We start from the raw sequence: 23,059 nt of genomic DNA on the forward strand, positions 1-23,059 counted from the left end.
AAGTAGTTTTAGTTGCATCACCCAATGGTTTCTGAAGAGATTTTATGAAGCCTAAAGATGGCAGTCCTCGTAGTGGAAACGCTATCCTATCAACCTTTGATCAATTTAGTAACAGACAAAGAGATCTTTGTCTAACCCAATGGGTACCACTTGGTCTGTTATCTATCATCACATCCATCATCATCTGATTATGAATATTCAATTACATCACATACACATTTTGACATCAACAGTGCTGCAAAAGAAAAGTTACCACCTTGGGATTTTTCTTATTTTTGTAGCATTTTTGTCCCCTGAAAATGATCTTTGAAAGTAAGAGTACCTAATGTTTGAGAGGCTTTTGTATTGCATCAGATGTGCTGGTGTGATGATTTTGTGTCTTCTAGCTGTCATTGTGCTTGTTGTCAGGAACATGTATGACTGTGGGAAGAAATGTGATGACACTGTTTGTGCAGAAAATGGTCAGGAAACCTTTTCCCCTGAGAGAGATCAAAAAAAGGGAAGAATTCCAGAGAAAGGGATTTGAAAGGAGGTAAAAAAAACGTACACTCAGCATGCACTTTCAGTTCCTTTCACTTTATTCTCCATACAGAGTAATTTACATTTGTGAAACTTAAAACATGTAACTGAATGTTTTTTGGTTATATGTTAAAATGTACAAATCACACTTTGAGAATATAACTTAGCAAAATGAAAAAAAACCAATATCAACAACATGAAATTATGCTTTTAAACATTCACTGCACTTTTGGATGGCAGACGATAATCTGCCATGAAATTTCAGGTGATGGTACGTTTCTCAAACTGCCATATTTGGCCAAGATTAGGGGTTAAAAAAAGGTTTGTTCAAACATAAAGGCAAATAATGACAACATACAACAGCATTCGACACATAATGGTCTTCATGGGAAAACATTGCTTAAGAGCTCCCTTTTGGCCTATGAAAGTAAAATTCATATCTTGGTTTGGTTGCAAAAATGTATGGGGTGGCTTTGGCTCAGTTGTTAGAGTTGGTTGTCTCTCAACTGGAAGGTTGGAGGTTCAATCCCCAGCTCCTGCATGTCCGATGTGTCCTCGGGCAAGACACTTAACCCTGAATTATTCCTACTGCTTCATCGGTGAAGCATATTAGGGATAATTGGAATCCCCAATAATATTTGCGTCCTAGTTTAAAGTTAATCGAAAAAGGCTTTTTGGCATGGTAGATGTTTTTGAAGATATTCTCAAAAGGCTTCTTTGATTGGATGAACCATCTTTAAGAACTTCCGTCTAGTCCAGTTGCATTTACATTTGAACTAAGAACAACCCCTAGCCAGTTTCAAATCAGATATTCAATAATGCACCAACGAAATGTAAGGGTTTGGCTTAGCTTTAATTTACAACAAGCTTGTTCATAAACCTCACTAGAGTTTCTCTTGGTTCCACCGAATCGTACCTAATGCATGTTTTTGTTGTTGCACTGTCTTTACTGGAAGCTTTGGTCTCAGAAGAACATCCTCTCTGTGTTGAAGACCCTCAGCTTGGTCATGAAGTTGAAATAGACAAAAGCGAGGAAAACCAACAGGTTCTTCATAAGGTAAAGGAGCGGTGTGACAAAGCCGAAGAAGGCAATGAGGCCAACGCGCACGAAGAAGAAGGGTAAGTCCTGCACGGCCACTCCTAGTGAGGATAGCAGGGGGCTGTGGGGCATGACCACCACACGCAGACAAGACAGGTAGCTGAAGATATAGATTGGGAACACCCAGCCTGAGTAGTAGACCAGGGGATCTCCTGCCACCCTCACCATCTCCACTGTGTCCATCCAGAACATAAAGCTGTCCACAAAAACGTCTGCTCGAGCGTCACTGGCACATAGGAATCTCAGCGGACCTGTGTAGGTATATGGAGATACACGGCATGCAGTGGTGCTTGCTGATCGTGAGCTCAATCCAGCGATGCTAAAAGGTCTCCCAGGATTACCAGGTATCCCTGGGACAGTCCCGTTGGTCTCTGGACGAGCGCCTCCTCCATTTTGGTTCCGGTCGTTGTGCTGGCTTGCTCCCTGGGATAAAGGAGTTGGCACAACCTGCTCAGGCACAGCTGGCCCTGGCCCTGGATTGATGGGTGTCACTGCTGTAACCTGCTCTACATGTGTGAGGACAGTGGAGGGGATTTCAGCGTCTCTCTCCATGCCATTAGCTGAGAAGAGAAAAGACGATTTTCAAAACAGCAGTCTGATCAAACAACGGCAAATTTAGAATCTAATTTGTTCCTGTTTTCATATGGTTTAGTCAAGAACTACAACATCAAGTCAATAATTCATATCATTATTATAAGTAAAGTGTCCTGATTTGGAGATTTGAAAAAATGGTCGCCCTACTGTGCAGCCACTCTGGACCGTCTAAGAGAGGCCTGGCAATGAGATCTGGGAGTGGAAATCATAGAAAACGACATGAACTTTTCTACATATTACACAGACTATACCTACCAAACTGAATCTGTGAAATACTTTTCTCACTGCAACTTCATCCTGTGATAGGTGTGGATATGGACCGGCTTCATTAGCACACATGTTCAGGACCTGTACGAGCGTTGTTACTTACTAGATTTAGATATTAAAGATGTGAGTTTCTATCACCAGATCCAGTGTAGCTAAGCCAAAATGTCATTGGACAGCTAGTGTTAAAAAAACAGTTTTCCACCACATAAACAAGGATTCCCTCAAACCAAAGCAGCGCCTCCCCTTTAGAAGAAAACATTACTGAAGTTTTGCTCATTCAGCAGCGTGTTTCCAGAAGTGTCCAGGACATTTCCTGCTTATATCCTTAGTGGAACAAATATGTTGTACTTGCTAAGACAAAGCAAAAGGATCTGAAGTTCAAGTTTGGGTTTCTAAATTAGTTTGGTTTCGTCATTTGAAGAACTATTTACAGCATGCGTTGCCTCCAAGCTTCAATAATTCAAAGCTAGGGTTATTGTCCCTATAGAAGTTGGCAGAGGAATGATGTGCTCACCCTGGCCGGTCAGTCTACAGTAACGTATCCTCTCCACAACATCAATACAGATGAGAGAGAAGAGGACTAGTGATACAGGGAGCTCCTTGAATGTGTCATTTTTCATGTTGTTGTTTATCTGAACCTAGGAAAAGAACCAGAAAAAAACATAATTCAACAAAAGTATAATTTGTCCACTTCAAATCAGTAAAGAACCTGTCAGTTGACCGGTACAGAATTTGATGTCTTCACCAGGGATTTAAGTTTTATGACCTTCTCATGTACTGACGCTGCGGGCCGAATCACTTGCAGCTAAGATATTTGCCTGAGTCAGGACTTCAAACCAACAGGACACAGAACAAAGCAGACAAGCTGGTCATCTAAGCAGAATTTACAGCTCTTATGTAAAAGACACTAGATAAGCAAGGGCCTAAAGGTCAAAGACTTGGGCTCTAGAAAGGGCCACATAAAACAGCAAATGGGTCCTGGGCTGCAGCCAGCGAGGAAGTGAAAATGCGCCTCATGGACAGATGATTCGACAAGGGCAGCTTTGACAGGAAGAGGTTCCAAGCTGCTTATCAGTAGCTCCTTATCCAAAAGGCTCCCCTGAGAACCAAAAGGTTCCTCACAAATCATCACCTTTACTGCACTCACAGATGGCTCAAACTGAGATGCTACCAACTTCTATTGTTGTTTTGAATATTTAGTTTATGGATTTGCTTTTGAAATTTCCTTTGATTAAATACTCAAGCATTTAGAATACTACAATCCCAGTGAACTATCAGGACACGCTGTGAGACTGTGTCCTATTTGAGTTTTCTGACAGCTAGCGACCTAGCTTGACGCACCCCCTGACGCCTTGTGTCTATTTTCATTCCTGTCGCTTGTGTTGACATGGACGATGAAAGGAAGGAGGGAGCTCGACAAGGTAATGGCAGTGTCCAACATTAAAACTATTCTTTAAAATTAGCTTTTCTCACAGAGCTTGTTGTTAGTGGAGATAGTGGTGCATTAATGATATCCACATCCTTGATTGAAAAGAGCTTTGACTTGTTTGAACAGGAGAGAAAAACTTTATTCCCCTCATCGTGAGTCATTTATTGATTGATACAAAGCACCACACTTCCGTTTGTCCATTTTCAATATAAAAGCACTAGATGTCGTACGGTTTGCAATGGGGACCTGGAATTCACAAAGCAAAGAAGTAAATATTTAACAGATGCGATGTGGACATCGAGTGTCCGATGCTGCGCGGTGCAATGCGACATGATATAACATATTGTAAGGGGCTTTGGTACAAATATGTCACCATAGACGTCAAAGTTAATCATAGTAGACATTATTTGGTGTACTTCAACAAATTAAACAAGAAGTAAACAATCCACAACATGCTGTACCTCAGAGCTGGCGATGAGAAAGGCAAAGCAGGGTAATGTGGACAGGATCACATAAACGAGGGCCACAGGCCTCCTGATACAAAGACAAAGGAAGGGAAAGACAAAAAGTAAGGAAGGAAGACAACAGCAGTTGCAGGACTTGCTAACTCAGGACATTCACCAGCCAAGTGCAGTTCAAACCAGATAGAGGCCTGCTTAGACTCAACTAGCTGGTCAGGTGTCAGGTCAGTGCAGCACTGGGACCTCCAATGCTGACAACACAGTGGCAGACCTTCAGTCCTGGCTCCGGAGGCCCCTGACGTCAGGACAAAGGCAGAGGAAACTCACCACTTCTTCCTCCCAATGAGGAACTTTTTCTTCATGAAGACCATGTACTTCAAGGGCACCCAGACCAGCAGAGCAGTGGAGGTGACATACGCAATGGAGGAGGCCACGATTAACCAATAGGCCGTGCTTCCATCGCCAGGCGGCTGCACCGAGGTTTTGACCTTGGCTACGATGACGGCAAACCTCTGCATGACGACGAAGAGTGGTACACACAGGCCTGCAAACTGCAACACCTCGCACAGGGCGAACTTCAGCGTCCTCCCCGTTCCCATGCTGAGAGCAGCTGAAAAAAAGAAAAAGAAGGGAGGGAGACAGGGGCTGTTGTCGCAGTGAGGCGACCCCTGTCCCTCTGAGGGCTGGTCAGGCCTCAGACCAGTGCATTGTCTGCCTCCACTAGCATTTTCCACACACCACAGCCCTGCTCTCTGGTCACCCAACTGCTTACACTGCACTAGGCATTGTATACCTTGGTGTGACGGTGATGTGTTACTCTCTGCACAGGATACAAACACAGGCTGTCTTAGTCTGCATCTTGAAGGAAATATGTACTGCAGGCATCTCATTGGGCTGATTTAGCCTCAAACCATACTTGAATCAATGCATCTAAAGTATGTGTAGCTCTGCATTAGTTATACCCTGTACTTGAGCTTTTTTCAAAATCAGCAAACAAACGCGGACTTGATTACACCCAAAGGAAAAGCAACATCCAAGCTCCTGTAGCTGTTCACATGATGCCACAGAAAGCATTGTCATGTCACATTTATACTGCCATCTAGTGGCAAAATGTGATACCAATAAAATATCTTAAACTGCATGGTCATGTAACACAGGAATACTAGGATCATACTCTGACCCAGTTGTGCAACAACTCTCACCTGAATCAGAATGGAACAGATTTGTCAATTTAATCTTCTGCTATCAAGGACTTACCTCCCCATTTTTGATTTTATGTTGGTTATAAGCAACATTAGGTATAGGTACAAACTAATCCAGATATGAACCTTTCAATATATCCAATGACTCGGAATAATCATGGCATTAACAGGACTGCAGATTACAGTCTATGCTACTAGGTGTCTGATCAGACTTAAGATGTACTTCCCGACGTTGTTTCCTCCTCTCTAGATCCTTGCTTGTGTCATACTCTGATGTTAGTCCCTTTGGATAAAAGTGTCTGCTATTGTAATTTCCAAGATATAAACCAACTGATTGCCAAAATCCCATCAGTTCTCTCTTTACGGAACAGTACAGATTTGAATGTGTCATTTCCCTTTTTTTCCAGGAACCTTCAATGACTACGACTCTTTCTTTTGTCTTCCTAAACGAGAGCGACATCTACACTCCAGACATTAAGGACAGTATATTTCTGTCTAGACTCTTGGTGATATTGACTTTTAGGATATAAGACATAGGACTGTATTGTATAAGGACAGAGTTGAGTCCTGTCTTGTGACTTTTAGAAGACTTACACACAAAGTGGATGGTAAACCATGTTATAATGTAGCCACCCTAAACCTGGCTGCCTACATCATAACCGTCCTACTTTAGGTTACTTGGGTGACATATCAAGTCCACTGAAAGCGCTGCATTTAATTTATTTATTGACATTGCATTTTTGGACTAGAGCATCTTTCAGACGCATCAGAAACACAAATGAAAACAGGCCATGCTGTCAAAGAAATAGCCGTCTTAAGATTTATCATAAATAAACTTCTGATCCGTCCAGAAAAGGCAGATTTTAAAATTCAGTTAAACATAAAAAATACAATAAAAACAGCTATTCAGAAACTGTTTGAGTCTTCCCGTCACTACTCGACTTCAGATTGACAAATCCACTCTTAAGTTACTGTTTATAACTGAATATTAGCTTTAAAATGGATTTAAGCTTTAGTAGCTTACCACACTCGATCACAGTAGAGTGCTACTCCATGTCCCGGGACAAAGACTCGTTCCCTCTCCATCCCGCAGAATCAGAGCGACTGAAGGGCAGGGGGGGTCGTTTCGTTGAGTAGGAGTGTCTGCTCCACCTGACTCACTGACCCTTTACCTGTCATCTAATTCGATTTCTTTCGTCCTGAACATGTTTGGGTTTGCTTGAATTTCCCCTCGTCAGAAGACTAGAAAAGAACTATACAGGCTCAAGTCCTTTTACCTTTTACCATTTGAAAAATACTTTACAAAGATACTTCATTAGATACTGCACAAAAATAGCATATTAGCTTGTAAGCCAGTTACAGAACCACTCGCATCCATTATCTATACTGCTTTTTCCGATCGGGGTCACTGGAGCTGATCCCAGCAGTCATTGGGGAGAGGCAAGACGCAGGGTACACACTGGACTGGTTGCAAATCAATCACAGAGACAGACAACCAGTCACACCTACAGGAAATTTAGAGTCACCAGTTAACCTAACGAGCATGTTTTAGGACAGTGGGAGGAAGTCGGAGTACCCGGAGAGAACCCATGTATGCACGGGGAGAACATGCAAACTCCACACAGAGAGGCTCCTGTCCGACAGGGAATTGAACCATGAACCGTGAGGCCACAGTGATAACCACTGCACCACTGTAAAATCGGAATGAGTCCAAAGATTGGGCCTTGCGGATGTCTGATGGGAGGCTGTTCCAGAGGGTGCGGACTGTGACACTAAAGGCCTTGTTGTCTCCACAGGCGCGGATCCTGGTGTGTGGTATGGACAGCAGGCCACTTTAATAAATAAAAGCAAAACCATTCAAAGTGGAAACAAAGCAAAGGGTTTAGGGCAACATTTTTTTTATTATTATTTTTGAATCTTCACTGCTTATATGAAAGCTTTGTGTACAAAAGGGTTAATGCAAAGAGGTAGGGGGGTTCTGTTAGTCCTTGATGTGCTGTAGAACTGGGTTCAGTATCCTGGCTGCTATACTAAAGTAAAAACACAATGTATGGCACACTGCCTAAAGGCTTTAAAATGTAAAGCCTATGGCAAACACTCAAATCTAAGCTTGAAGGAACTATATCTGGTCATCTCTTGTAACAATCCTAATAAATAATCATTTGGGGAAAAAAGAAGACAAACTGTTAAATCTACGGAGTTCCTGAAGTCCCAAAACGTTGAAAAAAATAATCTTGTGCGGTAATAACCTAATTTGTGCTTGCAAGATCAATGTTGTTACTTTTTGTGACGTCATTGGCTCCTTATAAATCAATGCAGAAGAAGTAGAAAGTGTCACGCAACTGTGTAAAATGCTTAGATGGTGTGCAGTTCTTCAGTATGTGTTTAGTTTCACTCCACTGTTGCTGGTGTGGTGGGAGAACAAGTGGGAATCACAAGCTGCTTCATAACAGACTGGCTCAGATCACTCCCTGACCCACCGGCAGGCCACGCACTTGTCGCAGCCACTAGTCCCGCGAGAGAGGGGGAACCGGGGGCGGTTAGATGGATGGATGACCCTGCTGCTTCCCCTCCCTAACAGCCCCAGCTGTCAACTCCTTTCCTGACTTCCCCACCCTGCCCCCGGTACCATGGCGTCCAGCGAGGAGGACGGCACGGTTGAGGAGAAGGAAACCAACAACAAGAAGAGAACCAAGAGCGCCCTCGCCACCGCATGGCTCACTTTCTACAACATCGCCATGACCGCAGGGTACGTGCGTAATACCTATTAATACGAAAGCCTAGAAGTTTGCCGCTCCCTAAAAAACTGTAAGCGTGTGTTGCTGTTTATAGGACTGTGTGTCAAGTCGAAAGTGCCTGTTCAGCTCGCTCAATTCACTGCTTCCCCGGACACTGGTGGTGGAAACACACTTGTGTTTAATGAATTAGTAGAAACAAACCTAGAAATGCAAGCGGGCTTCATGTGAGCGATTGAAAATGAATGAATGGCGTTTGTTTAAAGTGACAGGCTGGCGCTGCAGCCGTGTCCAAATAGGGCTGACTGCACGGTGTCAGCGTCAAGGCCCACAGTGCCACCGACAGTTGCAGTGATAAGTATAGCCGGAGTGCGCTGACACTGGAGCTCAGGACACTGAAATGCTCAATGGGCAGATTTTTGAACAACAACAACATAACGTTTGTGAAGTGCCAAACGAGCGCGTCATTATCAGACGACTTTGTTTATTGGCTCAATTGGCAAAAAAATAAAGATGGAACTCAATAGTTTGTGTTTACTTTAGCCTTTTACTTCTGCAAGGGTGAGGGTTATAAAAGTTGCAGACACTATGTGTAGAAGAACTCTAACAGGAGTGAGAGTCATGTATTCCAAATAGGCTACTTTAAATATATAAGCTTCAAACTAGATATGCACTGATCCACTTTTTTCAGTTCCGATCTGATTGCCATACTGATTCTGATATCTTTATCATCATAATTAAGTGTTGTTGTTGTTGTTGTTGGTATTATGTGTACACAAAGCTGTAGCAAACCCAGCATTGCATTTCTTATTCAAAGATCAAAATAATATTAATAATAAATACAAATTAGTCTAAATAAATGTAGCCTAATCTGAGCTTTGTTCTGGCTTCACATACAAACAGGAAGAAGCAACAAACTGTCAGCTTTTCAAATTAAAAGTTTTAAAATGAAGTACAAATGAGTTGTACCTTGGATCATATAGAAGGAGCTGCTCCATCCCGTCAGAGCGTCGTCATGGAGACGATTTGTGGACACTTCTTACAGTTCAATCAGTGCATCTTCAAAGGGAGGCTGTGCGAGCTGAGAATGTTTAAAGCACCCAACCATCCTTCTTGATCGGTGACGAGGATTGGCGCCGTCAGTCCGATATCCATAAATCACGCCAATATCGCAGCCGATATACCGATTTAAGATCGGATCTGTCCCAGCTCTGCTTCAGACTATACTTAGAGTACAAAAGGTAAAAGTACTCATGATGCAAGGCTCAGTTGAGTTAGCAAAGGTATCTCGCCTCCTCTCCATTCTTCCAAATCAGCCTACGCTACATCATCATGAGTATGTAAACTGTATTTCAGTTGTTTCTCATTTTTAAATTTGTACTCTAGTGGCAATTATTTGAAGCAATTTCAATTTTTCATCAAGTTGAATGTTTTCAAATGTGGGAAATTTCTGCTTGTCTATGAGAATGTGAACTCAATATATTTGTGCTTCAGTCTATTTGTTGTTGAAAGAGGACATCTTTAATCCATCACAGAACATACTGGGCAATTGGTGTATTTTTTAAAGATAAACAATGGATGGGTAAAACAATTAGCAGATGAATGTTATGATCCTATTAGCCACAGGCTGATATCCAATCCAGTGTCGTACCCTTTAAGTTGTTAATACCATTGATCCTGTCAGCGGCTCTGTGAGATAATCTTTCATGGCTGGAGTCTGTTGTAAATGAGTCTCTTCCTGTTCAGTTTCACTTCTGTGTGTTGCTGATTCAGGATCAGAAAGGATGTTAGTCGGTGACATGCCAAGTTAATTTCAAGTTTCAGGTTCTCTGTTGGAGAGGGGGGGGGGGGGGGGTTGTATTAGAAATCATCCTCCTAGCAGTCTTTACCTTACATTTTTTGGATGCTAAGTAAAGTTAAATGCTAGATGTAAAATAACAGATTTAACAGCTTTCTGCACTTGTGGTTGAGAAGGAATGACTCCCGTTAAATATTCATTGTTGTCATAATATAATGTAAACACACTTTGATTAAGAAGCTCTTCAAGCAGTGATGGAGAAATGGGTTCTGTTTTGGTGTGAGGTGGGCTCCTCATCATGTTCCCACTGCAGAAATATTCTGGTTACTGACACATATTGTTAGATTCACGCACACAGACAGTCGTATGAGTCCACCTGTTCATCATGTTTTATCACCATCATTAAATATTGAATATCACGTCCACTTTAAAAATAACCTCCATTGTGGTTTATGCTACATCCTGGATGTTTAGTGTTCTGCACAAATATCTGGCTCTTAAGTCTCCTAACTGAGGCGATCATTTACACATATGTGGGTATCTGATACAGGGTTTTAAGACTAGTTGGTAGAGTCGGTCGTCTCTTAACTGGAAGGTCGGGGTTCGATCCCCAGCTCCTGTAGTTACAGTACATGTCTGATGTGTCCTTTGGCAAGACACTTAACCCCAAATTGCTCCCTCTGCTTCATCAGAGGTGTATGTGTGAAGACTAGAAAATAATCCATTTATCATTTATCAAAGATGTCTATTAGGGATTAATGTATTTGAGTTTTTCAATCATGATGTTTATACCAAGGACCAATCAAATATACCAATGTTTAATTGGTACAACTGGTTTGTAAATTCAGATTCAGAGACTTTATTAATCCCAGAGTGACACTTCGGTCTCACAGCCTGCTGAGTTATTAAAAGAAGTCAAGACAATAGAAAGAAAACAAAAGAAATCAAATGTTGATGTATAGTAGTTTTTTTTAAATGAACAAGCATTTTGCAGGTCAGAAAATTAACTGATGCATGTGCAGAGCTGAATATAAGTAAAGAGAAACACAAAAACTATAGACACACTCTTGGACCTTCCACCATAAATGACCTGTTATTTTTTTTTTACCATCATTATCTTGTTATTCTATAACTGTATAAGAACAAATCCCATTGCATGAAATGTTAATTCAGAGGTAATTTTACCATTATATTTATTTTTCTTAATTTTTATGTCACCTGTTTTTATTTTCTGCAGGTGGATGGTTTTGGCCATGGCGATGATGCGCTTCTACATCCAGAAAGGCACACACAAAGGTCTGTACAGAAGTATAGCAAGGACACTCAAGTTTTTCCAGACCGTTGCATTAGTTGAGGTAAGAGTTTTTTTTATACACTATCTTAAAGGTCAAATATTCTCCTCCACTTCAACCAGTTTAAATAAGTCTTAGAGCTCCTCAAAACATGTCTGTGAAGTTTCTTGTTCTAAATCCACTCTGATCCTGTATTTGATCATGACTATAAACCCCTCTATTTCAGCCCTGCTCAGAACAGGCTGTTTCTGTGTCTGTACCTTTAAATGTAAATGAGCTGTGTCTGACCACGCCCCCTCTCTGGAAGGGCTTTTGTCGGCTTGGGCTTTCTCGCTCCATGTCCTATTGTTTACGGTGAGAAGGCAGACTCAGGGCAGAACAAACACCTAGCTGTGGGAGGGTCACCCACCTGGGGGAGGGGCTACTGCCCTTTGTGATGTCATGAAGGGAAAATCTCCAAACGGCCTGTTTGAGCACACATTTTCTGAAAAGTGGAGCAGGTAAAATATGGAGAGGATGGACTTTTCTCATCATTGGGGGGTTTATAGACAGACTAGAGACACATATTAGTGTTAGAAAAACATGGAGAAGTTTATTTTTCATAATATGCAAGAGTTTTAGAGTTCAAAACTAAGGAAAAGGACTGCTTATAGTCTATGTATGTCTTAGTATAGATGTGAGAATTTGACCCTTCTCATCTTTTTCTCTAACAGGTGGGACATTGTGCCATCGGTATGTAATGTTTTTTGTTTATAGCCAATGGTTAATGTTAAAAATGCAAACACATGCCCACCTCTGCAGCCTTGAACTGATGTTCTTTTTCTCCCCTCCTGATGTGCTTCAGGAATCGTGAGGACTTCTGTGATTGTAACCGGGGTTCAAGTGTGTTCAAGGATTTTCATGGTTTGGTTCGTCACCAACAGCATCAGACCGGTGACTATCACAGCACACACACACACACACACACACACACACACACACACTCCGATGCTGCAAATGTCAGTGTCAATTTGTTGCTTTGGAACTGAAAGAACCCCTGTGCTTCTTCATGTTAATTTTGTGAACAAACACACCTGCTAGAGTTAGCACTTGTCGTTTGATACGTGTAAACACTTTCTCTGTGTGATCGCTGTATGTTCCAACCTAAATGAAGATCCAGAACGAAGAGAGCGTAATCCTATTCCTGGTCGTGTGGACGATGACAGAGATTACCAGATATTCCTACTACACATTCAACCTGCTCAACCACCTGCCGTACTTCATCAAATGGGCCAGGTGGAGATGCCGTCACACTTTGTCAGGGATGAGCTTGACTTGTCATTAACGTGTCAGACATTGTGTCTGTGCATGTTTGGTGTGACCTGGAGATTTCACCTCTGGCATGCTTTCCCGTCACAGACCTAGAGCGGCTTTACGTGAGGAAGTAGTGCAGCCGTGTGTGTGTGTGTGTGTGTGTGTGTGTGTGTGTGTGTGTGTGTGTGTGTGTGTGTGTGTGTGTGTGTGTGTGTGTGTGTGTGTGTGTGTGTGTGTGTGTGTGTGTGTGTGTGTGTGTGTGTGTGTGTGTGTGTGTGTGTGTGTGTGTGTGTGTGTGTGTGTGTGTGTGTGTATTTATTATCGCCTGGCTCACACAGAGAGGAGGAGCATGTGTGTGTTTATTGATTAGCACCTCATTAGCCATTCTCTGTCTGTGGTGGGCTAACTAACTGCTCATACTGTGCTCTGACTATACTGATGATGCAGAACAAAAGTCAAACATTTAGAGCGTTTCAACATGTTTTAGCTGTATTTTAATCTTCCAGAAACATTGCATTACTCTATTGTGTATGTTAAAATCTTTAAAAGCATCGCTCAAATTCAAAAATATCAGCCTGAATACAACATTTAAAATACTCTCAGTTTGAATCACCGAAATGTGATGATGCTCAACAAATGTATCTAGTGCAAAGTGACATAACGCCCGCCTTCTACTGTATGAAGACTACTTTATGACGTGGCGGTCTGCCTCTGGGTGTCTGTGCTGAAATAGGAGTCGTTTAGAGGAACGTCAGCTGTACACATTGGTAGCTGTCCTACACATAGGCTTGGCATCTCACAGCCCTGAGAGTGGCTGTCTCGCCTCAGAGTACCCAGGTTTACATGTTGCATCAGCCCATTTACAAGAGGAGACGCTCTATCTCAGGGTTCATGCAGGCGGAGGCCCACCAGCCAAATTTTAATTTTGCTACTACCTCGGTGTCACGTTTAGCCTTGTGCCAATGACTCTTTTGTTTGGGTGTTGATCCTCATGTACCGAACGCGTCTCTCCTCCCTGCCCCCCACCCTTCACATCTTCCTTCAAGCATGGAGGAGACGCCAGGCCCCCAGGAGAGGGGCTCATGTTCAGCTGCTCCCGTTTTTTAAGACCATCTGTTTTGGTCATGGAATGTTTTCCCTCACATCCGCTTGGAAGCTCCCCCCGAGCCTCTGCTGTGGTCTCGACTAAATGCAGGACCTCTGTAGCCCTGAGTCATGTCATGTATCAAACGTGAGACACTGTGTGGTGTCACAAAGGGAGGCAGGCCGTCTCACGCGTAGGTGAAGTGACGGGGAAGTTGGAGAAGGAAGCAGAGAGGATGACACAGAGCTGCCTTGGATTGCACTTAAGTGCTGAGTAATCTGTCACTGCAGGAATCAACGACTAAGCTCAGCGATAGTCAGAATTTCTCTCACTCTGCAGAATTCCTCGCTACGACAACGCCCAAATCAAATCATTATTTCCAAAATAAAGCATGCATTGTTTGTCAAACTCATCCTGTGTGATCCCCAACCACTTCCTGTTTCTGTAGTTAAGTAAGTGTCCTAACCTTCCATCTAGCAGAAGGTCCATACTGTATTTCAAAATAAAAGCATTGTTGAATTCAAACGGCAAGTAAAGTACTCTCAGCTTAAGACAGTACAAAAGTTAAAAATAAAAACAACTTTTATTTCCAAATATAGAAAGAATGGAATGTAATTAATCATGATTAAGTATTAGAATATAGTAACTGATTGCAATTGAAAATGTTAATCATTTGACAGCCTTAGTGTGCATGCAAGTGCTTTACCATCTCCAGGAGTGTTCTCTGCTGAAGGGGTGTGGTATGTGTATATCTCTGCGAGTGTTAAATCTCCTCCCTCTTTGTTCTTCCCAGGTACAACCTCTTCATCGTCTTGTACCCTGTGGGAGTCGTTGGAGAACTGCTGACCATTTATGCTGCTCTGCCGTTCGTACGCAGATCTGGAATGTACTCCACGAGGCTCCCCAACATATATAATGTCTCCTTCGACTACTACTACTGCCTCATCATTGTCATGTTGTCCTACATCCCACGTAAGGAGCCTTTTTTTTTTTTACACTGCTCTTACTTTATCAGGATACAATGCTTAAGAGTATGAAAGAAAGTTGGAGCCTACCTCTAGTGGTCATCTAAGGAACCGCAGTGAAATTTCAGCTCAGGAGGATGCTGCTTGGAAAAATCTGCCTACACATTTAATTTTTAGTGTGGGTTTATATATTTCTTTAATTGAATGTTTTTATTAGAATGATTTTTATTGACTCAGCATAGGTAAGAGCGTTAGGACATGACATTTTTATTTTTCTCTAAGGCCTTAAAATGTCTCAAGCAGGGTGGTTTTCAAATTTGGATTGTCTGTACGAGATTTTCATGTGATCTTTAAGTCATGAAGTTTGTACGAGTCTTTTGTAAAATAATGATTTGGTTGAAGTGTTGTTGTTTTTTTACTTTCTTCCTCAGTGTTTCCTCAGCTCTACTTCCACATGCTGCGGCAGAGGAGAAGGGTGCTTCATGGGGAGGTCATCGTGGAGAAGGATGACTAGAAAAAGCCGCCACATCATGCCTTCCTTTGAGCCAGCCTGCCTCAGAATCACCCCTCAACTCCCCCCCCCCCCCCTCCCCCTCCCCCTCCACATCATCTCCTCCTTGGTCCTTAGCACCATCAGCTTTTACATTCTTTACTGCACTGGACCGGAAAACGCCGTGCAGATGAAAACCTGTCTGACAAGAGCTGTATCACTTGTGATAACATGGAAGAAAGGCGTTCATCAGTACTGTGAGAAAAAAAAAATACATACATGTAGGATTGATTCCTATCTGGGCGGTAATATTGGAGACATGTTTACAGTCCCATTGTTGCTGTGGAGCTTGAAACAGAAGCTCGACATTGTGTCTCAGTTCAGAGACCCTGTGTCTTTATTTTTTTTCACCCAACAAGCTTAACGCACCTTGTTGCTGCTCACACCTGTCTGAGGGAGAATAAGGCAAATGAGAGGCTTCCTGGGAAATGTAACATGGGAAGGAAGATTGTAAGTTGTGTCTCTGTAAGTGTCCCCACTTTACCCCCCCCAAATTAACACAATTGGCATTATTATTATAATATGTGAAGAGTATTCCACCACAGTGATTTTACACAGTGCAATTGTAAAAAAAAAAAAAAAAACATGGTTTCATAAGATCAAATATTCATAGTCTAGTATCATAGCTCAACAATAAATCTACATTTAGACATTATGCTGCTTCTTTTGTGTATGTTTGTTTTACCTTCTGTGTAAATGATGCAATGTGAAATGAGCGGCTAAATCAATTACTTAAAGATAATTTATTCACATACTGTCGAGCAAGCACAGCTCAAACTTAACTCTGTTGTCTGCTCGGCTCATCTGCATTCTTCTATGTTGCTTTGATGTTTACTGTGTCAAATTAATTTACAAGAGTGCATCTTACACTAAATTGAGTTCAAAACTAGCAGGTTTTTCTCTGTAGAAAATTCAGATTTTCTTTTTTTAAGCGCTCATCCTTCAGCCTGTTTTGTCTGTTTTTTAACATAAAGACTGTCATGTCCATGTTGATTTAAAAACAAAAAAAAGTTGTTAGTCCCCCCCCACTAAAGGTGCTATTGTGAGATCTTTTCAATCTTCTGTGCAGCTGAAGCAGTGACTGACTTTCCTAAAGTCGGAAAACAGGATGTGAAATGATTGAGAGGAAAGGTTAAGGTTAACGGACTGCATATCCCATGGTTAGCAAAGAAAATCTACATTTCTTATAATCTGTGTTAGAGGAGAGAGAACTCAAGTTATTGTTAAATCAAGAACAAAACAATTGAAATGTGAAAATACCTGTTTGTGAAAAATCAATAAACTAAATTGTACAATCCTTGGAGATTTCTGTGATAACAATAAAGAGAATTAAAGGTCCAATATTAGGGCTTTCACACTTGCAGAAAACACCGGAAAAACTCCCCTTCCATATTTCTCCCAGCAAGTCAGAGTGAGCTGATGTCAGAGGGCAGCAGGATATAATCAGGAGAATTCAGCTCTGGCCAATGAGAGGCGGAGTGATGTTTATATACTGTGACTGCTGCACGGTGTCTGCATGCGACCACTATGACCTCCGTTCAGGTTATTAAACGGCTTCATAATGTTTTCTGTTTGTCAGTATGTTGTTCTCCGGTCTTCTGTTGATAGCGTGATTCCGTTGAACTACACAGCATTGATATGAAGGCAAATGTTAGAGAGGAGGCGGGCGGAGGGAGAGAGCTCTCTTCAATGTTTGGAATTTGGACTGCAGTACCAATTTTAGACGCTAGGGGGCAGAGTTACATTGATACTACATCTGTGTATCTGGCTCTGCTTACAATGCAAAAACAATCCAACAAATACAAACGCCGTGCAGGTTTTACAGATTTATTTGTGTTTCCTTCACCTCTTCACTGTTTTTTTAAACTAAAGTGTTTGTTCTTCACAGGAAACAGTACCTGAGAGCCGAAACTGGCACATTTAATATTTGTAGGTAGGATCCAAAGATTTATATAAAACATACCAGCATCTATAAGAGTGAGAAATTAATCTTATAATCCCTTAATACTGCATCATACAGGGAGTATTGAACTGTCATTGTGCAGTCTTGAACTAGAAGTCAAGATGGTTGTGACAGTCTTCTGCATGTAAGTGTAAATAATATGTTTCTAAAGGTATACATGGAAATGCCATATAGACATTCATGAGGTTACATAACGGGTTCCTCATCAAAGATAGCACATCAGTGACAGTATGCGTTTAGCGCATCGATTTACACCTCTCCGTTTTAAGACACATTTTTATTGAAGCACTAAGGCAAGTCCACTTGGCTTCATAGAATGAATAACTTGCATAATGAAATATACATTCAGATATTCAGTTGAACATGGAATACAGAAATATAAATGTTCTTCAAATAACCATAAAGATATTCAGATTTATATAAATCGATGATTTGGTACTTTAAGACGTCCTTCTCTGCTTGCCCTGTTGTATTGCACTTGCTGGTAAAGTCAAACTTGGTTCACTTTGGAGGAGAAAGGCATCTCTTTAGCATTGGAGAGATGTCTGCTGCAGCCCTGGGCTCGTTTCAGGATTGTCCCTTTCTCTCTCTCCGTATGGACTCTCCATGTGCTGTGTCAGTGGACCAGTGCCACATGGGGGAAGTCTAGCTGCTCACTGCAAGCTCCCTTTCGAGACGTCGCTACGATCCAGGCGATCTTGCTGCAGAAAAAAAACAAACATAATGACAATTTATTATCAGAGGAAAAGTGTGATGATGCTTGTTGGGCAGGGATGAAAAACAGATAGACAAAAAAATCAGACGTACAGGTCTCCATGTCCTTCTCACAGATGTAGCTTATGAGATCTTCACAGAAGAAATCGTTCCATAACCCTTCATGGATGAGCCCTGCACAGTCTTCTCCCATCTCATGACCGTGGCCCCAGTTGTCAGGCTGACCGGGTTTCCACTTTCTGCAAGCAAACAACAGGGGGCGTTCACACATCAGATTTACTAAACTTTTTAGAGCCTAGAAAAAATCCACAGCAGTGTGAATGAAAAAACTGCAACAGGAATTCTATGCATTTTTCACATTCATGTATACAGTAATCATGCATCTCTGGGATTAACTAGGTTTCTCCCAGTGTTTAGAAATGTAATAATTACCTCCTTAATGTTTATTATTTTTATTTTTGTAAGCTTTAATGTTTGTCTAATTGTGGTTTTCTTGTGTACCCTTACAGACAAATGGAAAGGTGTAATCCTCCTAAAACAAATGAAGGATTGTGGAATGTGAAGGTACTTGTTTTATTAGATTGTGGAGAAGGACCAGAGTTTTTCATGCAGGTCAAAGTAATGAAAAAATATTTTTTTGTCCCTGCGTGATGATTTGGTCTCATTGTCAGTAACTGAAAGCTTAAAGGAAAGCAGTATCTCGCTCGTCTCTGAAACTAAATACCAATCCTAGAAACAGCACCTACATAATGATAAAAGCTTTTTCTGATTTGATACTGACGTGAAAACAGGTTCAGTCCCGTCCAGCCAGCGCCAAGCGTTCTCCTCGTCCCTGTCGGTCAAACCCATCCAGAAATAACCTTTTCCAAACGTCTGCTTCTTCAGCCATTTCTGAGGTCACACGAGGACAAATTACAGAGCAGTCACAACCTTTCCTTCCACCTCATAATGGTTTTCATGTATGTCCTTGTTCAAGTGCAATGAAGTCATTATTTTCTAGTTACCTGTTCCTCTATATCGTTTATGATCAACAACGATGCAGCTGTTGATTCACAAGTTGCCTTTGCATCGTCAAAACTGTGCAGGTCTTTGGAGAAAAAGTAGCATTTGTCTCTGTAGTTTACCCAATCAGTGGGGCAGCCTGTGAAACATGAAGAGAATTAACAACCTTTGCAAAAACAACAACAGCGTATGTCACAAATGTTTTGAAATCTAAATCTACCCTCCTGTTAGTACCTCAGGATATTTCATGAAGGTTTAAGATATGTGACAGAAACTAAGACTTAGACTTCATGAGTGAAGTTGTACCTGGGGCCCATAACGTCGGAGCTACTGCCTCGTCCTGCAGAGACACAGGTCCCAATGGTACTAAAGGAACCTGAATTGGGATTCCTGGTTGTCCTGGTGGTCCTGCTGGCCCTGCTGGCCCAGGAGGCCCCACTGGTCCTGGCAGTCCCCTTGGTCCCTGCTCCCCAGCAGGTCCCATAGAGCCTCTGATACCTGGTGGGCCCTGTAACCCCTGAGGACCTGATTGTCCGTCTCTTCCAGGCAGACCGGCGGTACCTGGCTCTCCTTTAGTTCCTGGAGGTCCGGCCCTCCCTCCTGACCCCCGTGAGCCCTTTGAACCAGGGTTTCCAGGTACGCCCGGAAGGCCTTTCAGCCCTGGTAGACCTGGTGGTCCCGGGACACCCTGCTCTCCTCGGGGTCCTCGTATCCCAGGAGAACCCTTTTCTCCTTTTTCTCCTTTTTGCCCAGGCTGACCAGATGACCCCTGAGGACCTTTGTCCCCTCTTGGACCTCTGGGTCCAGGGGGACCTGAGAAAAGAAAAACTTACTGTGAGCGAGTGAAAAAAGATTATTGGTAGTTTTTAAACACATTTTGCAGCATTTTTGGAGAAGAGATTTCACTCTGTAGTTGAGATTTGGACGAGAAGATTGAGAAAACCTGCTGATGGCTGTGGCTTTATATTGACTGTACAGACATTGGGTTGTTGTAACAAACCTCTAATTAATAACTTTTTAAGTATTCGAGAGGTGTATTTCCCACAAATCTCTCACCCTGTAAGATGGTGAAGTTGGTTATAAGTTGTGAGTGTTTGCTGTCCACCAGCTTCATCTCCTCCATGACAATAGAGAGGTTGGTGACCTCCTTGTCCAAACGTGCTGCCAGCTCTTCCTGCTGGGTCCTCAGACCGGCTGCGTCTGTCCTGGCATCTGTCATGGTGTTGTTGAGGTTCAGCAGGATGTCTGAGTGACGGCCCACGGTCTCGGAACAAGTGCGTAGCCCGTTCAGGTTGAGGTTGATGGCACCCAGGAGCTGCGTGGTGAAACTGATGTTGCCAGTCACTTGATCCATACTCTGCTCAGTCTCGTCCAGCCGCACCTCCAGCCGGTCAAACTTGGTGGACGTGATGTTCCTGAAGTCCCTCTGCTGGTCTAAAATCTCCCTCAAGGTCTGGTCTTGAGCTTCAGCCAGGCTGCTGGTGTTCTGCAGCTGGTTGGCCATAACAGTGAGCTGTGAACCAACCTCATCCAGGCTGTCGTTATTGGCCTTTGCGAGTGCTGAGACATTGCTGGCCATAACCTGCAGGTTTTCCACTTTACTGCGCAGCCAGTCAGCATCAGCTCGAGCTTGTCTGGCCGTCTGCTCGATGCTCTGAAAGTCATTGCGCATTTTCTGGATAGCCTGACTGGTGCCGTCCACTGAGCGCTGCAGAACAGCGATGAGGACTCTCTGCTGGGCCTGCGTGAAGTTTAGACTGCTGATGCTTAGAAGGGTCTGGTCCTGAAGTTTCACCTGCTGCTGGAGTTCTCTCTGCATCCTGGCTGTGTCATCCTGCAGACCCTCAATGATGTTGCCGTAAGACTGCAGGGTGCCATTTACGGAGTGCAAGGTGGCTGTGTTGTTTTCCAGCAGTCCCTGAATGGAGCCCTGGCCGTTCTGGATGTCTGAGTCAATGTTCTGCAGCTGACTCAGCTTAACTTGATCGCTGTGGATGCGTTCCTCCACCGCAGACAGCTGCCTCTGGAGACTCCAGATGTTGTTCTTGAAAGCCTGGATCTCGGTGGTGGTATTCTCTGACTTCTCCCCGGCTTGATCATCTGAAAGGGAAAATTTGTTCAATGCATTGCCAAAATGTTTCAGCCTCTCGCTGTAGATTTGCTTTCATTTAAACCCAGATAAGTGGAACTTACCCAGCTTTTTCAAGTCAGTCTCAACAGCAATTATCTTTCCTCCATAGTTTGCAATACCTTCGGACACACTGTCGACTTTTTGTACAACTGAAGGAAAAACAGAACAGGTAGGACAAAGGTTAGCATCACTGTCTCCTCACAGGATCCTGTCTTTATTACCAGACCAGAATTGCCTGAAAGCACAGACATCATATATAAAAGGGATCAGAGAGGAAACCAATAAAAATTACGGACAGACACTAAACGAGATGTGTCTACATATCTTGTAGGCATGTAATAATGCTGGACTCCATTAGTGTAATCTCTCAGGATAGGACAGAATTAGAGTGTGACTGAGGTGGAGAGACAGGTGGAGATAAAAAATGACATTTGGATTTGGAGTGCAATTTAATTTAGGGTCAAAGACAAAAAAAGGAAGGGATTGCAAAAGACCAACTGAGGGAGGAAGAAACTTTGATTCAGCAGGGATGGAGTGGGTGGTCAACGGCACAGTCTGCGGTTGGAGGTGCACGGGGAGACACTGGTGAGGGCCCTAGGGGACAGGAAGTGACCTAGGGGGGTCTTCAGTAAACAGGCGGATCAAAGACAGCCCAGAGGAGACAGACACTGTGGCAGGGAGGCTCTTCACGCCCCCACAGGCGACACCAGCGTTCATTTCCTCTGGAATGTGTCTGGGATTCCGGGGGAATCAGCCCACTTCCACCACCAGCCTCGCCAGGGGGAAACGTCCTTTAACTAGGAACTCCATGGGCTCCTCTGCTGGGAATCTGCATCCCAGCTGTTTGCTGCAACAGTTAAAACAACAGGTCGATGACCTCCAGAGGTTAAATCACCAGAAAGAGGAACTGGTTTAAGTCCATCAATCTGTCCAAATGAGGACACCAGCCTTTGATTTAGCGCCAGATACAGCACAAACCAAGCCTGCATTTTGCAGCAATAGCAAAAAGGATTGTCACAATACAAGATTTCTAACATTCGTTTTGATTACAGTAAAAATCAAAGAGTCCTTGGCACCCAGTATTGAGTAATCTCTTACTTTTACTTTCCCAAAAATATGTGGAAACCCATGCTCCCTGTCTAAATTGCACAAAAACGATTTGGAAAGTATCAGTACCCAACATTGCCAACATATTGGTGCAATTTAGAATATGGATGATTTTGATTGTCTTTACCTTCTAATACTATCAATCATTAACAAAACGGACTTGTCATGGTTTTAAAACACTTGATATCAACAACCTTAAATGCTAGCCACAATTAACTCACCTATAAGGCAAACATTTTTGGATTTATGCTTATTTGATGTCGTGCAGAACATAGACTGACACCTCACTGCTGTCCGTCCATTCAGTACGACAATACCACCAGTCCCCAGTTTACACGGCTTAGCATAAGACTGGAAACATCTTGTCTCACACTGTCCAAGGGTTGAAACAATTCAACCTGCAGGGGCCCTTTCCAAAAAAACACAGTTCAGTATGGAGTGCGGACCCTTCAGTAGGGGGTTTCAGAAGACTGAACCCTCGAGGTCATTCAGCTGGCATCTTTTGGGTACACCTCAGTAATTCTAAAGCCCACAAACCCAACCCAATGGACTATATCTCTGCTGGGAGAAGCAGAGAGCAGCTTTATATCTCTATATGCTAAGATAAGCTAACTGTCTTGTAGCTTTCTATATACCTCAGATACAATAGAGGGGGACTACTCTTCATAACTTCAGATTAATCCTATTTCCCAAAATTCCAAACAATTCCTACAAAGCCAAAGACAATTTTCTCTAGTGTCTCAACTGCATATTGAAAAGATCTGTTGCTGTTACGGAAAGAACTGTCCCCGGGGTTATTGACAGTGAAATGTTTGGGAAACTTCAATTTGGAAAATGAATGTTATTCATATGGT

The 23,059-nt window shown here is 42.7% G+C and overlaps 3 protein-coding genes across 4 annotated transcripts in view; 1 reads left to right on the plus strand and 2 right to left on the minus strand.

Annotated features, from left to right (window-relative positions):
• Positions 1–566: 566 nt before the first annotated feature.
• On the minus strand, positions 567–6,648 carry LOC132994461 (transmembrane protein 236-like). Of its 2 annotated transcripts, XM_061064825.1 has the most exons (5): positions 6,596–6,648; positions 4,697–4,979; positions 4,370–4,442; positions 2,994–3,117; positions 567–2,178 (listed from the first exon to the last, which is right to left on the minus strand). In XM_061064825.1, the coding sequence occupies exons 2-5, from the start codon at positions 4,966–4,968 to the stop codon at positions 1,484–1,486; spliced, it is 1,164 nt and encodes a 387-aa protein (XP_060920808.1). In that variant the 5' UTR covers positions 4,969–4,979; positions 6,596–6,648; the 3' UTR covers positions 567–1,483. The 2 variants fall into 2 exon arrangements, with proteins under 2 accessions (XP_060920808.1, XP_060920807.1); XM_061064824.1 differs by lacking the exon at positions 6,596–6,648 and having other exon boundaries at positions 4,697–6,079.
• Positions 6,649–8,055: 1,407 nt separating this feature from the next.
• Positions 8,056–16,585, plus strand: hacd1 (3-hydroxyacyl-CoA dehydratase 1). The gene is made up of 7 exons (XM_061064661.1): positions 8,056–8,320; positions 11,342–11,459; positions 12,110–12,128; positions 12,241–12,329; positions 12,550–12,671; positions 14,567–14,745; positions 15,170–16,585. The coding sequence occupies exons 1-7, from the start codon at positions 8,202–8,204 to the stop codon at positions 15,250–15,252; spliced, it is 729 nt and encodes a 242-aa protein (XP_060920644.1). The 5' UTR covers positions 8,056–8,201; the 3' UTR covers positions 15,253–16,585.
• A 516-nt stretch (positions 16,586–17,101) lies between these two features.
• Positions 17,102–23,059, minus strand: part of LOC132993975 (collectin-12-like) — a 33,005-nt gene continuing 27,047 nt past the window's right edge. The window contains exons 4-10 of the mRNA XM_061064010.1: positions 21,161–21,247; positions 20,024–21,067; positions 19,274–19,780; positions 18,970–19,106; positions 18,747–18,856; positions 18,059–18,204; positions 17,102–17,952 (exon numbers count right to left, since the gene is read on the minus strand). Of these exons, the coding sequence (XP_060919993.1) occupies positions 17,933–17,952; positions 18,059–18,204; positions 18,747–18,856; positions 18,970–19,106; positions 19,274–19,780; positions 20,024–21,067; positions 21,161–21,247 (2,051 nt within the window). The 3' untranslated portion in view covers positions 17,102–17,932. The remainder of the gene's footprint in view (positions 17,953–18,058; positions 18,205–18,746; positions 18,857–18,969; positions 19,107–19,273; positions 19,781–20,023; positions 21,068–21,160; positions 21,248–23,059) is intronic.

The sequence above is a fragment of the Labrus mixtus genome, chromosome 19, assembly GCF_963584025.1.
Source record: "Labrus mixtus chromosome 19, fLabMix1.1, whole genome shotgun sequence".
In the NCBI taxonomy this organism is placed as follows: domain Eukaryota; kingdom Metazoa; phylum Chordata; class Actinopteri; order Labriformes; family Labridae; genus Labrus; species Labrus mixtus.

Coding starts and splice junctions, on each gene's coding strand:
- LOC132994461 (XM_061064824.1), bottom strand. CDS start 5,259: ATGAGATGCCTGCAGTACATATTTCCTTCAAGATGCAGACTAAGACAG. Junction 4,443..4,696: donor CTCATTGGGAGGAAGAAGTG/GTGAGTTTCCTC, acceptor TCTTTGTATCAG/GAGGCCTGTGGCCCTCGTTT. Junction 2,179..2,993: donor CTGTAGACTGACCGGCCAGG/GTGAGCACATCA, acceptor TTCTCTTCTCAG/CTAATGGCATGGAGAGAGAC.
- hacd1 (XM_061064661.1), top strand. CDS start 8,202: ATGGCGTCCAGCGAGGAGGACGGCACGGTTGAGGAGAAGGAAACCAAC. Junction 12,672..14,566: donor TACTTCATCAAATGGGCCAG/GTGGAGATGCCG, acceptor TGTTCTTCCCAG/GTACAACCTCTTCATCGTCT. Junction 14,746..15,169: donor CATGTTGTCCTACATCCCAC/GTAAGGAGCCTT, acceptor TTTCTTCCTCAG/TGTTTCCTCAGCTCTACTTC.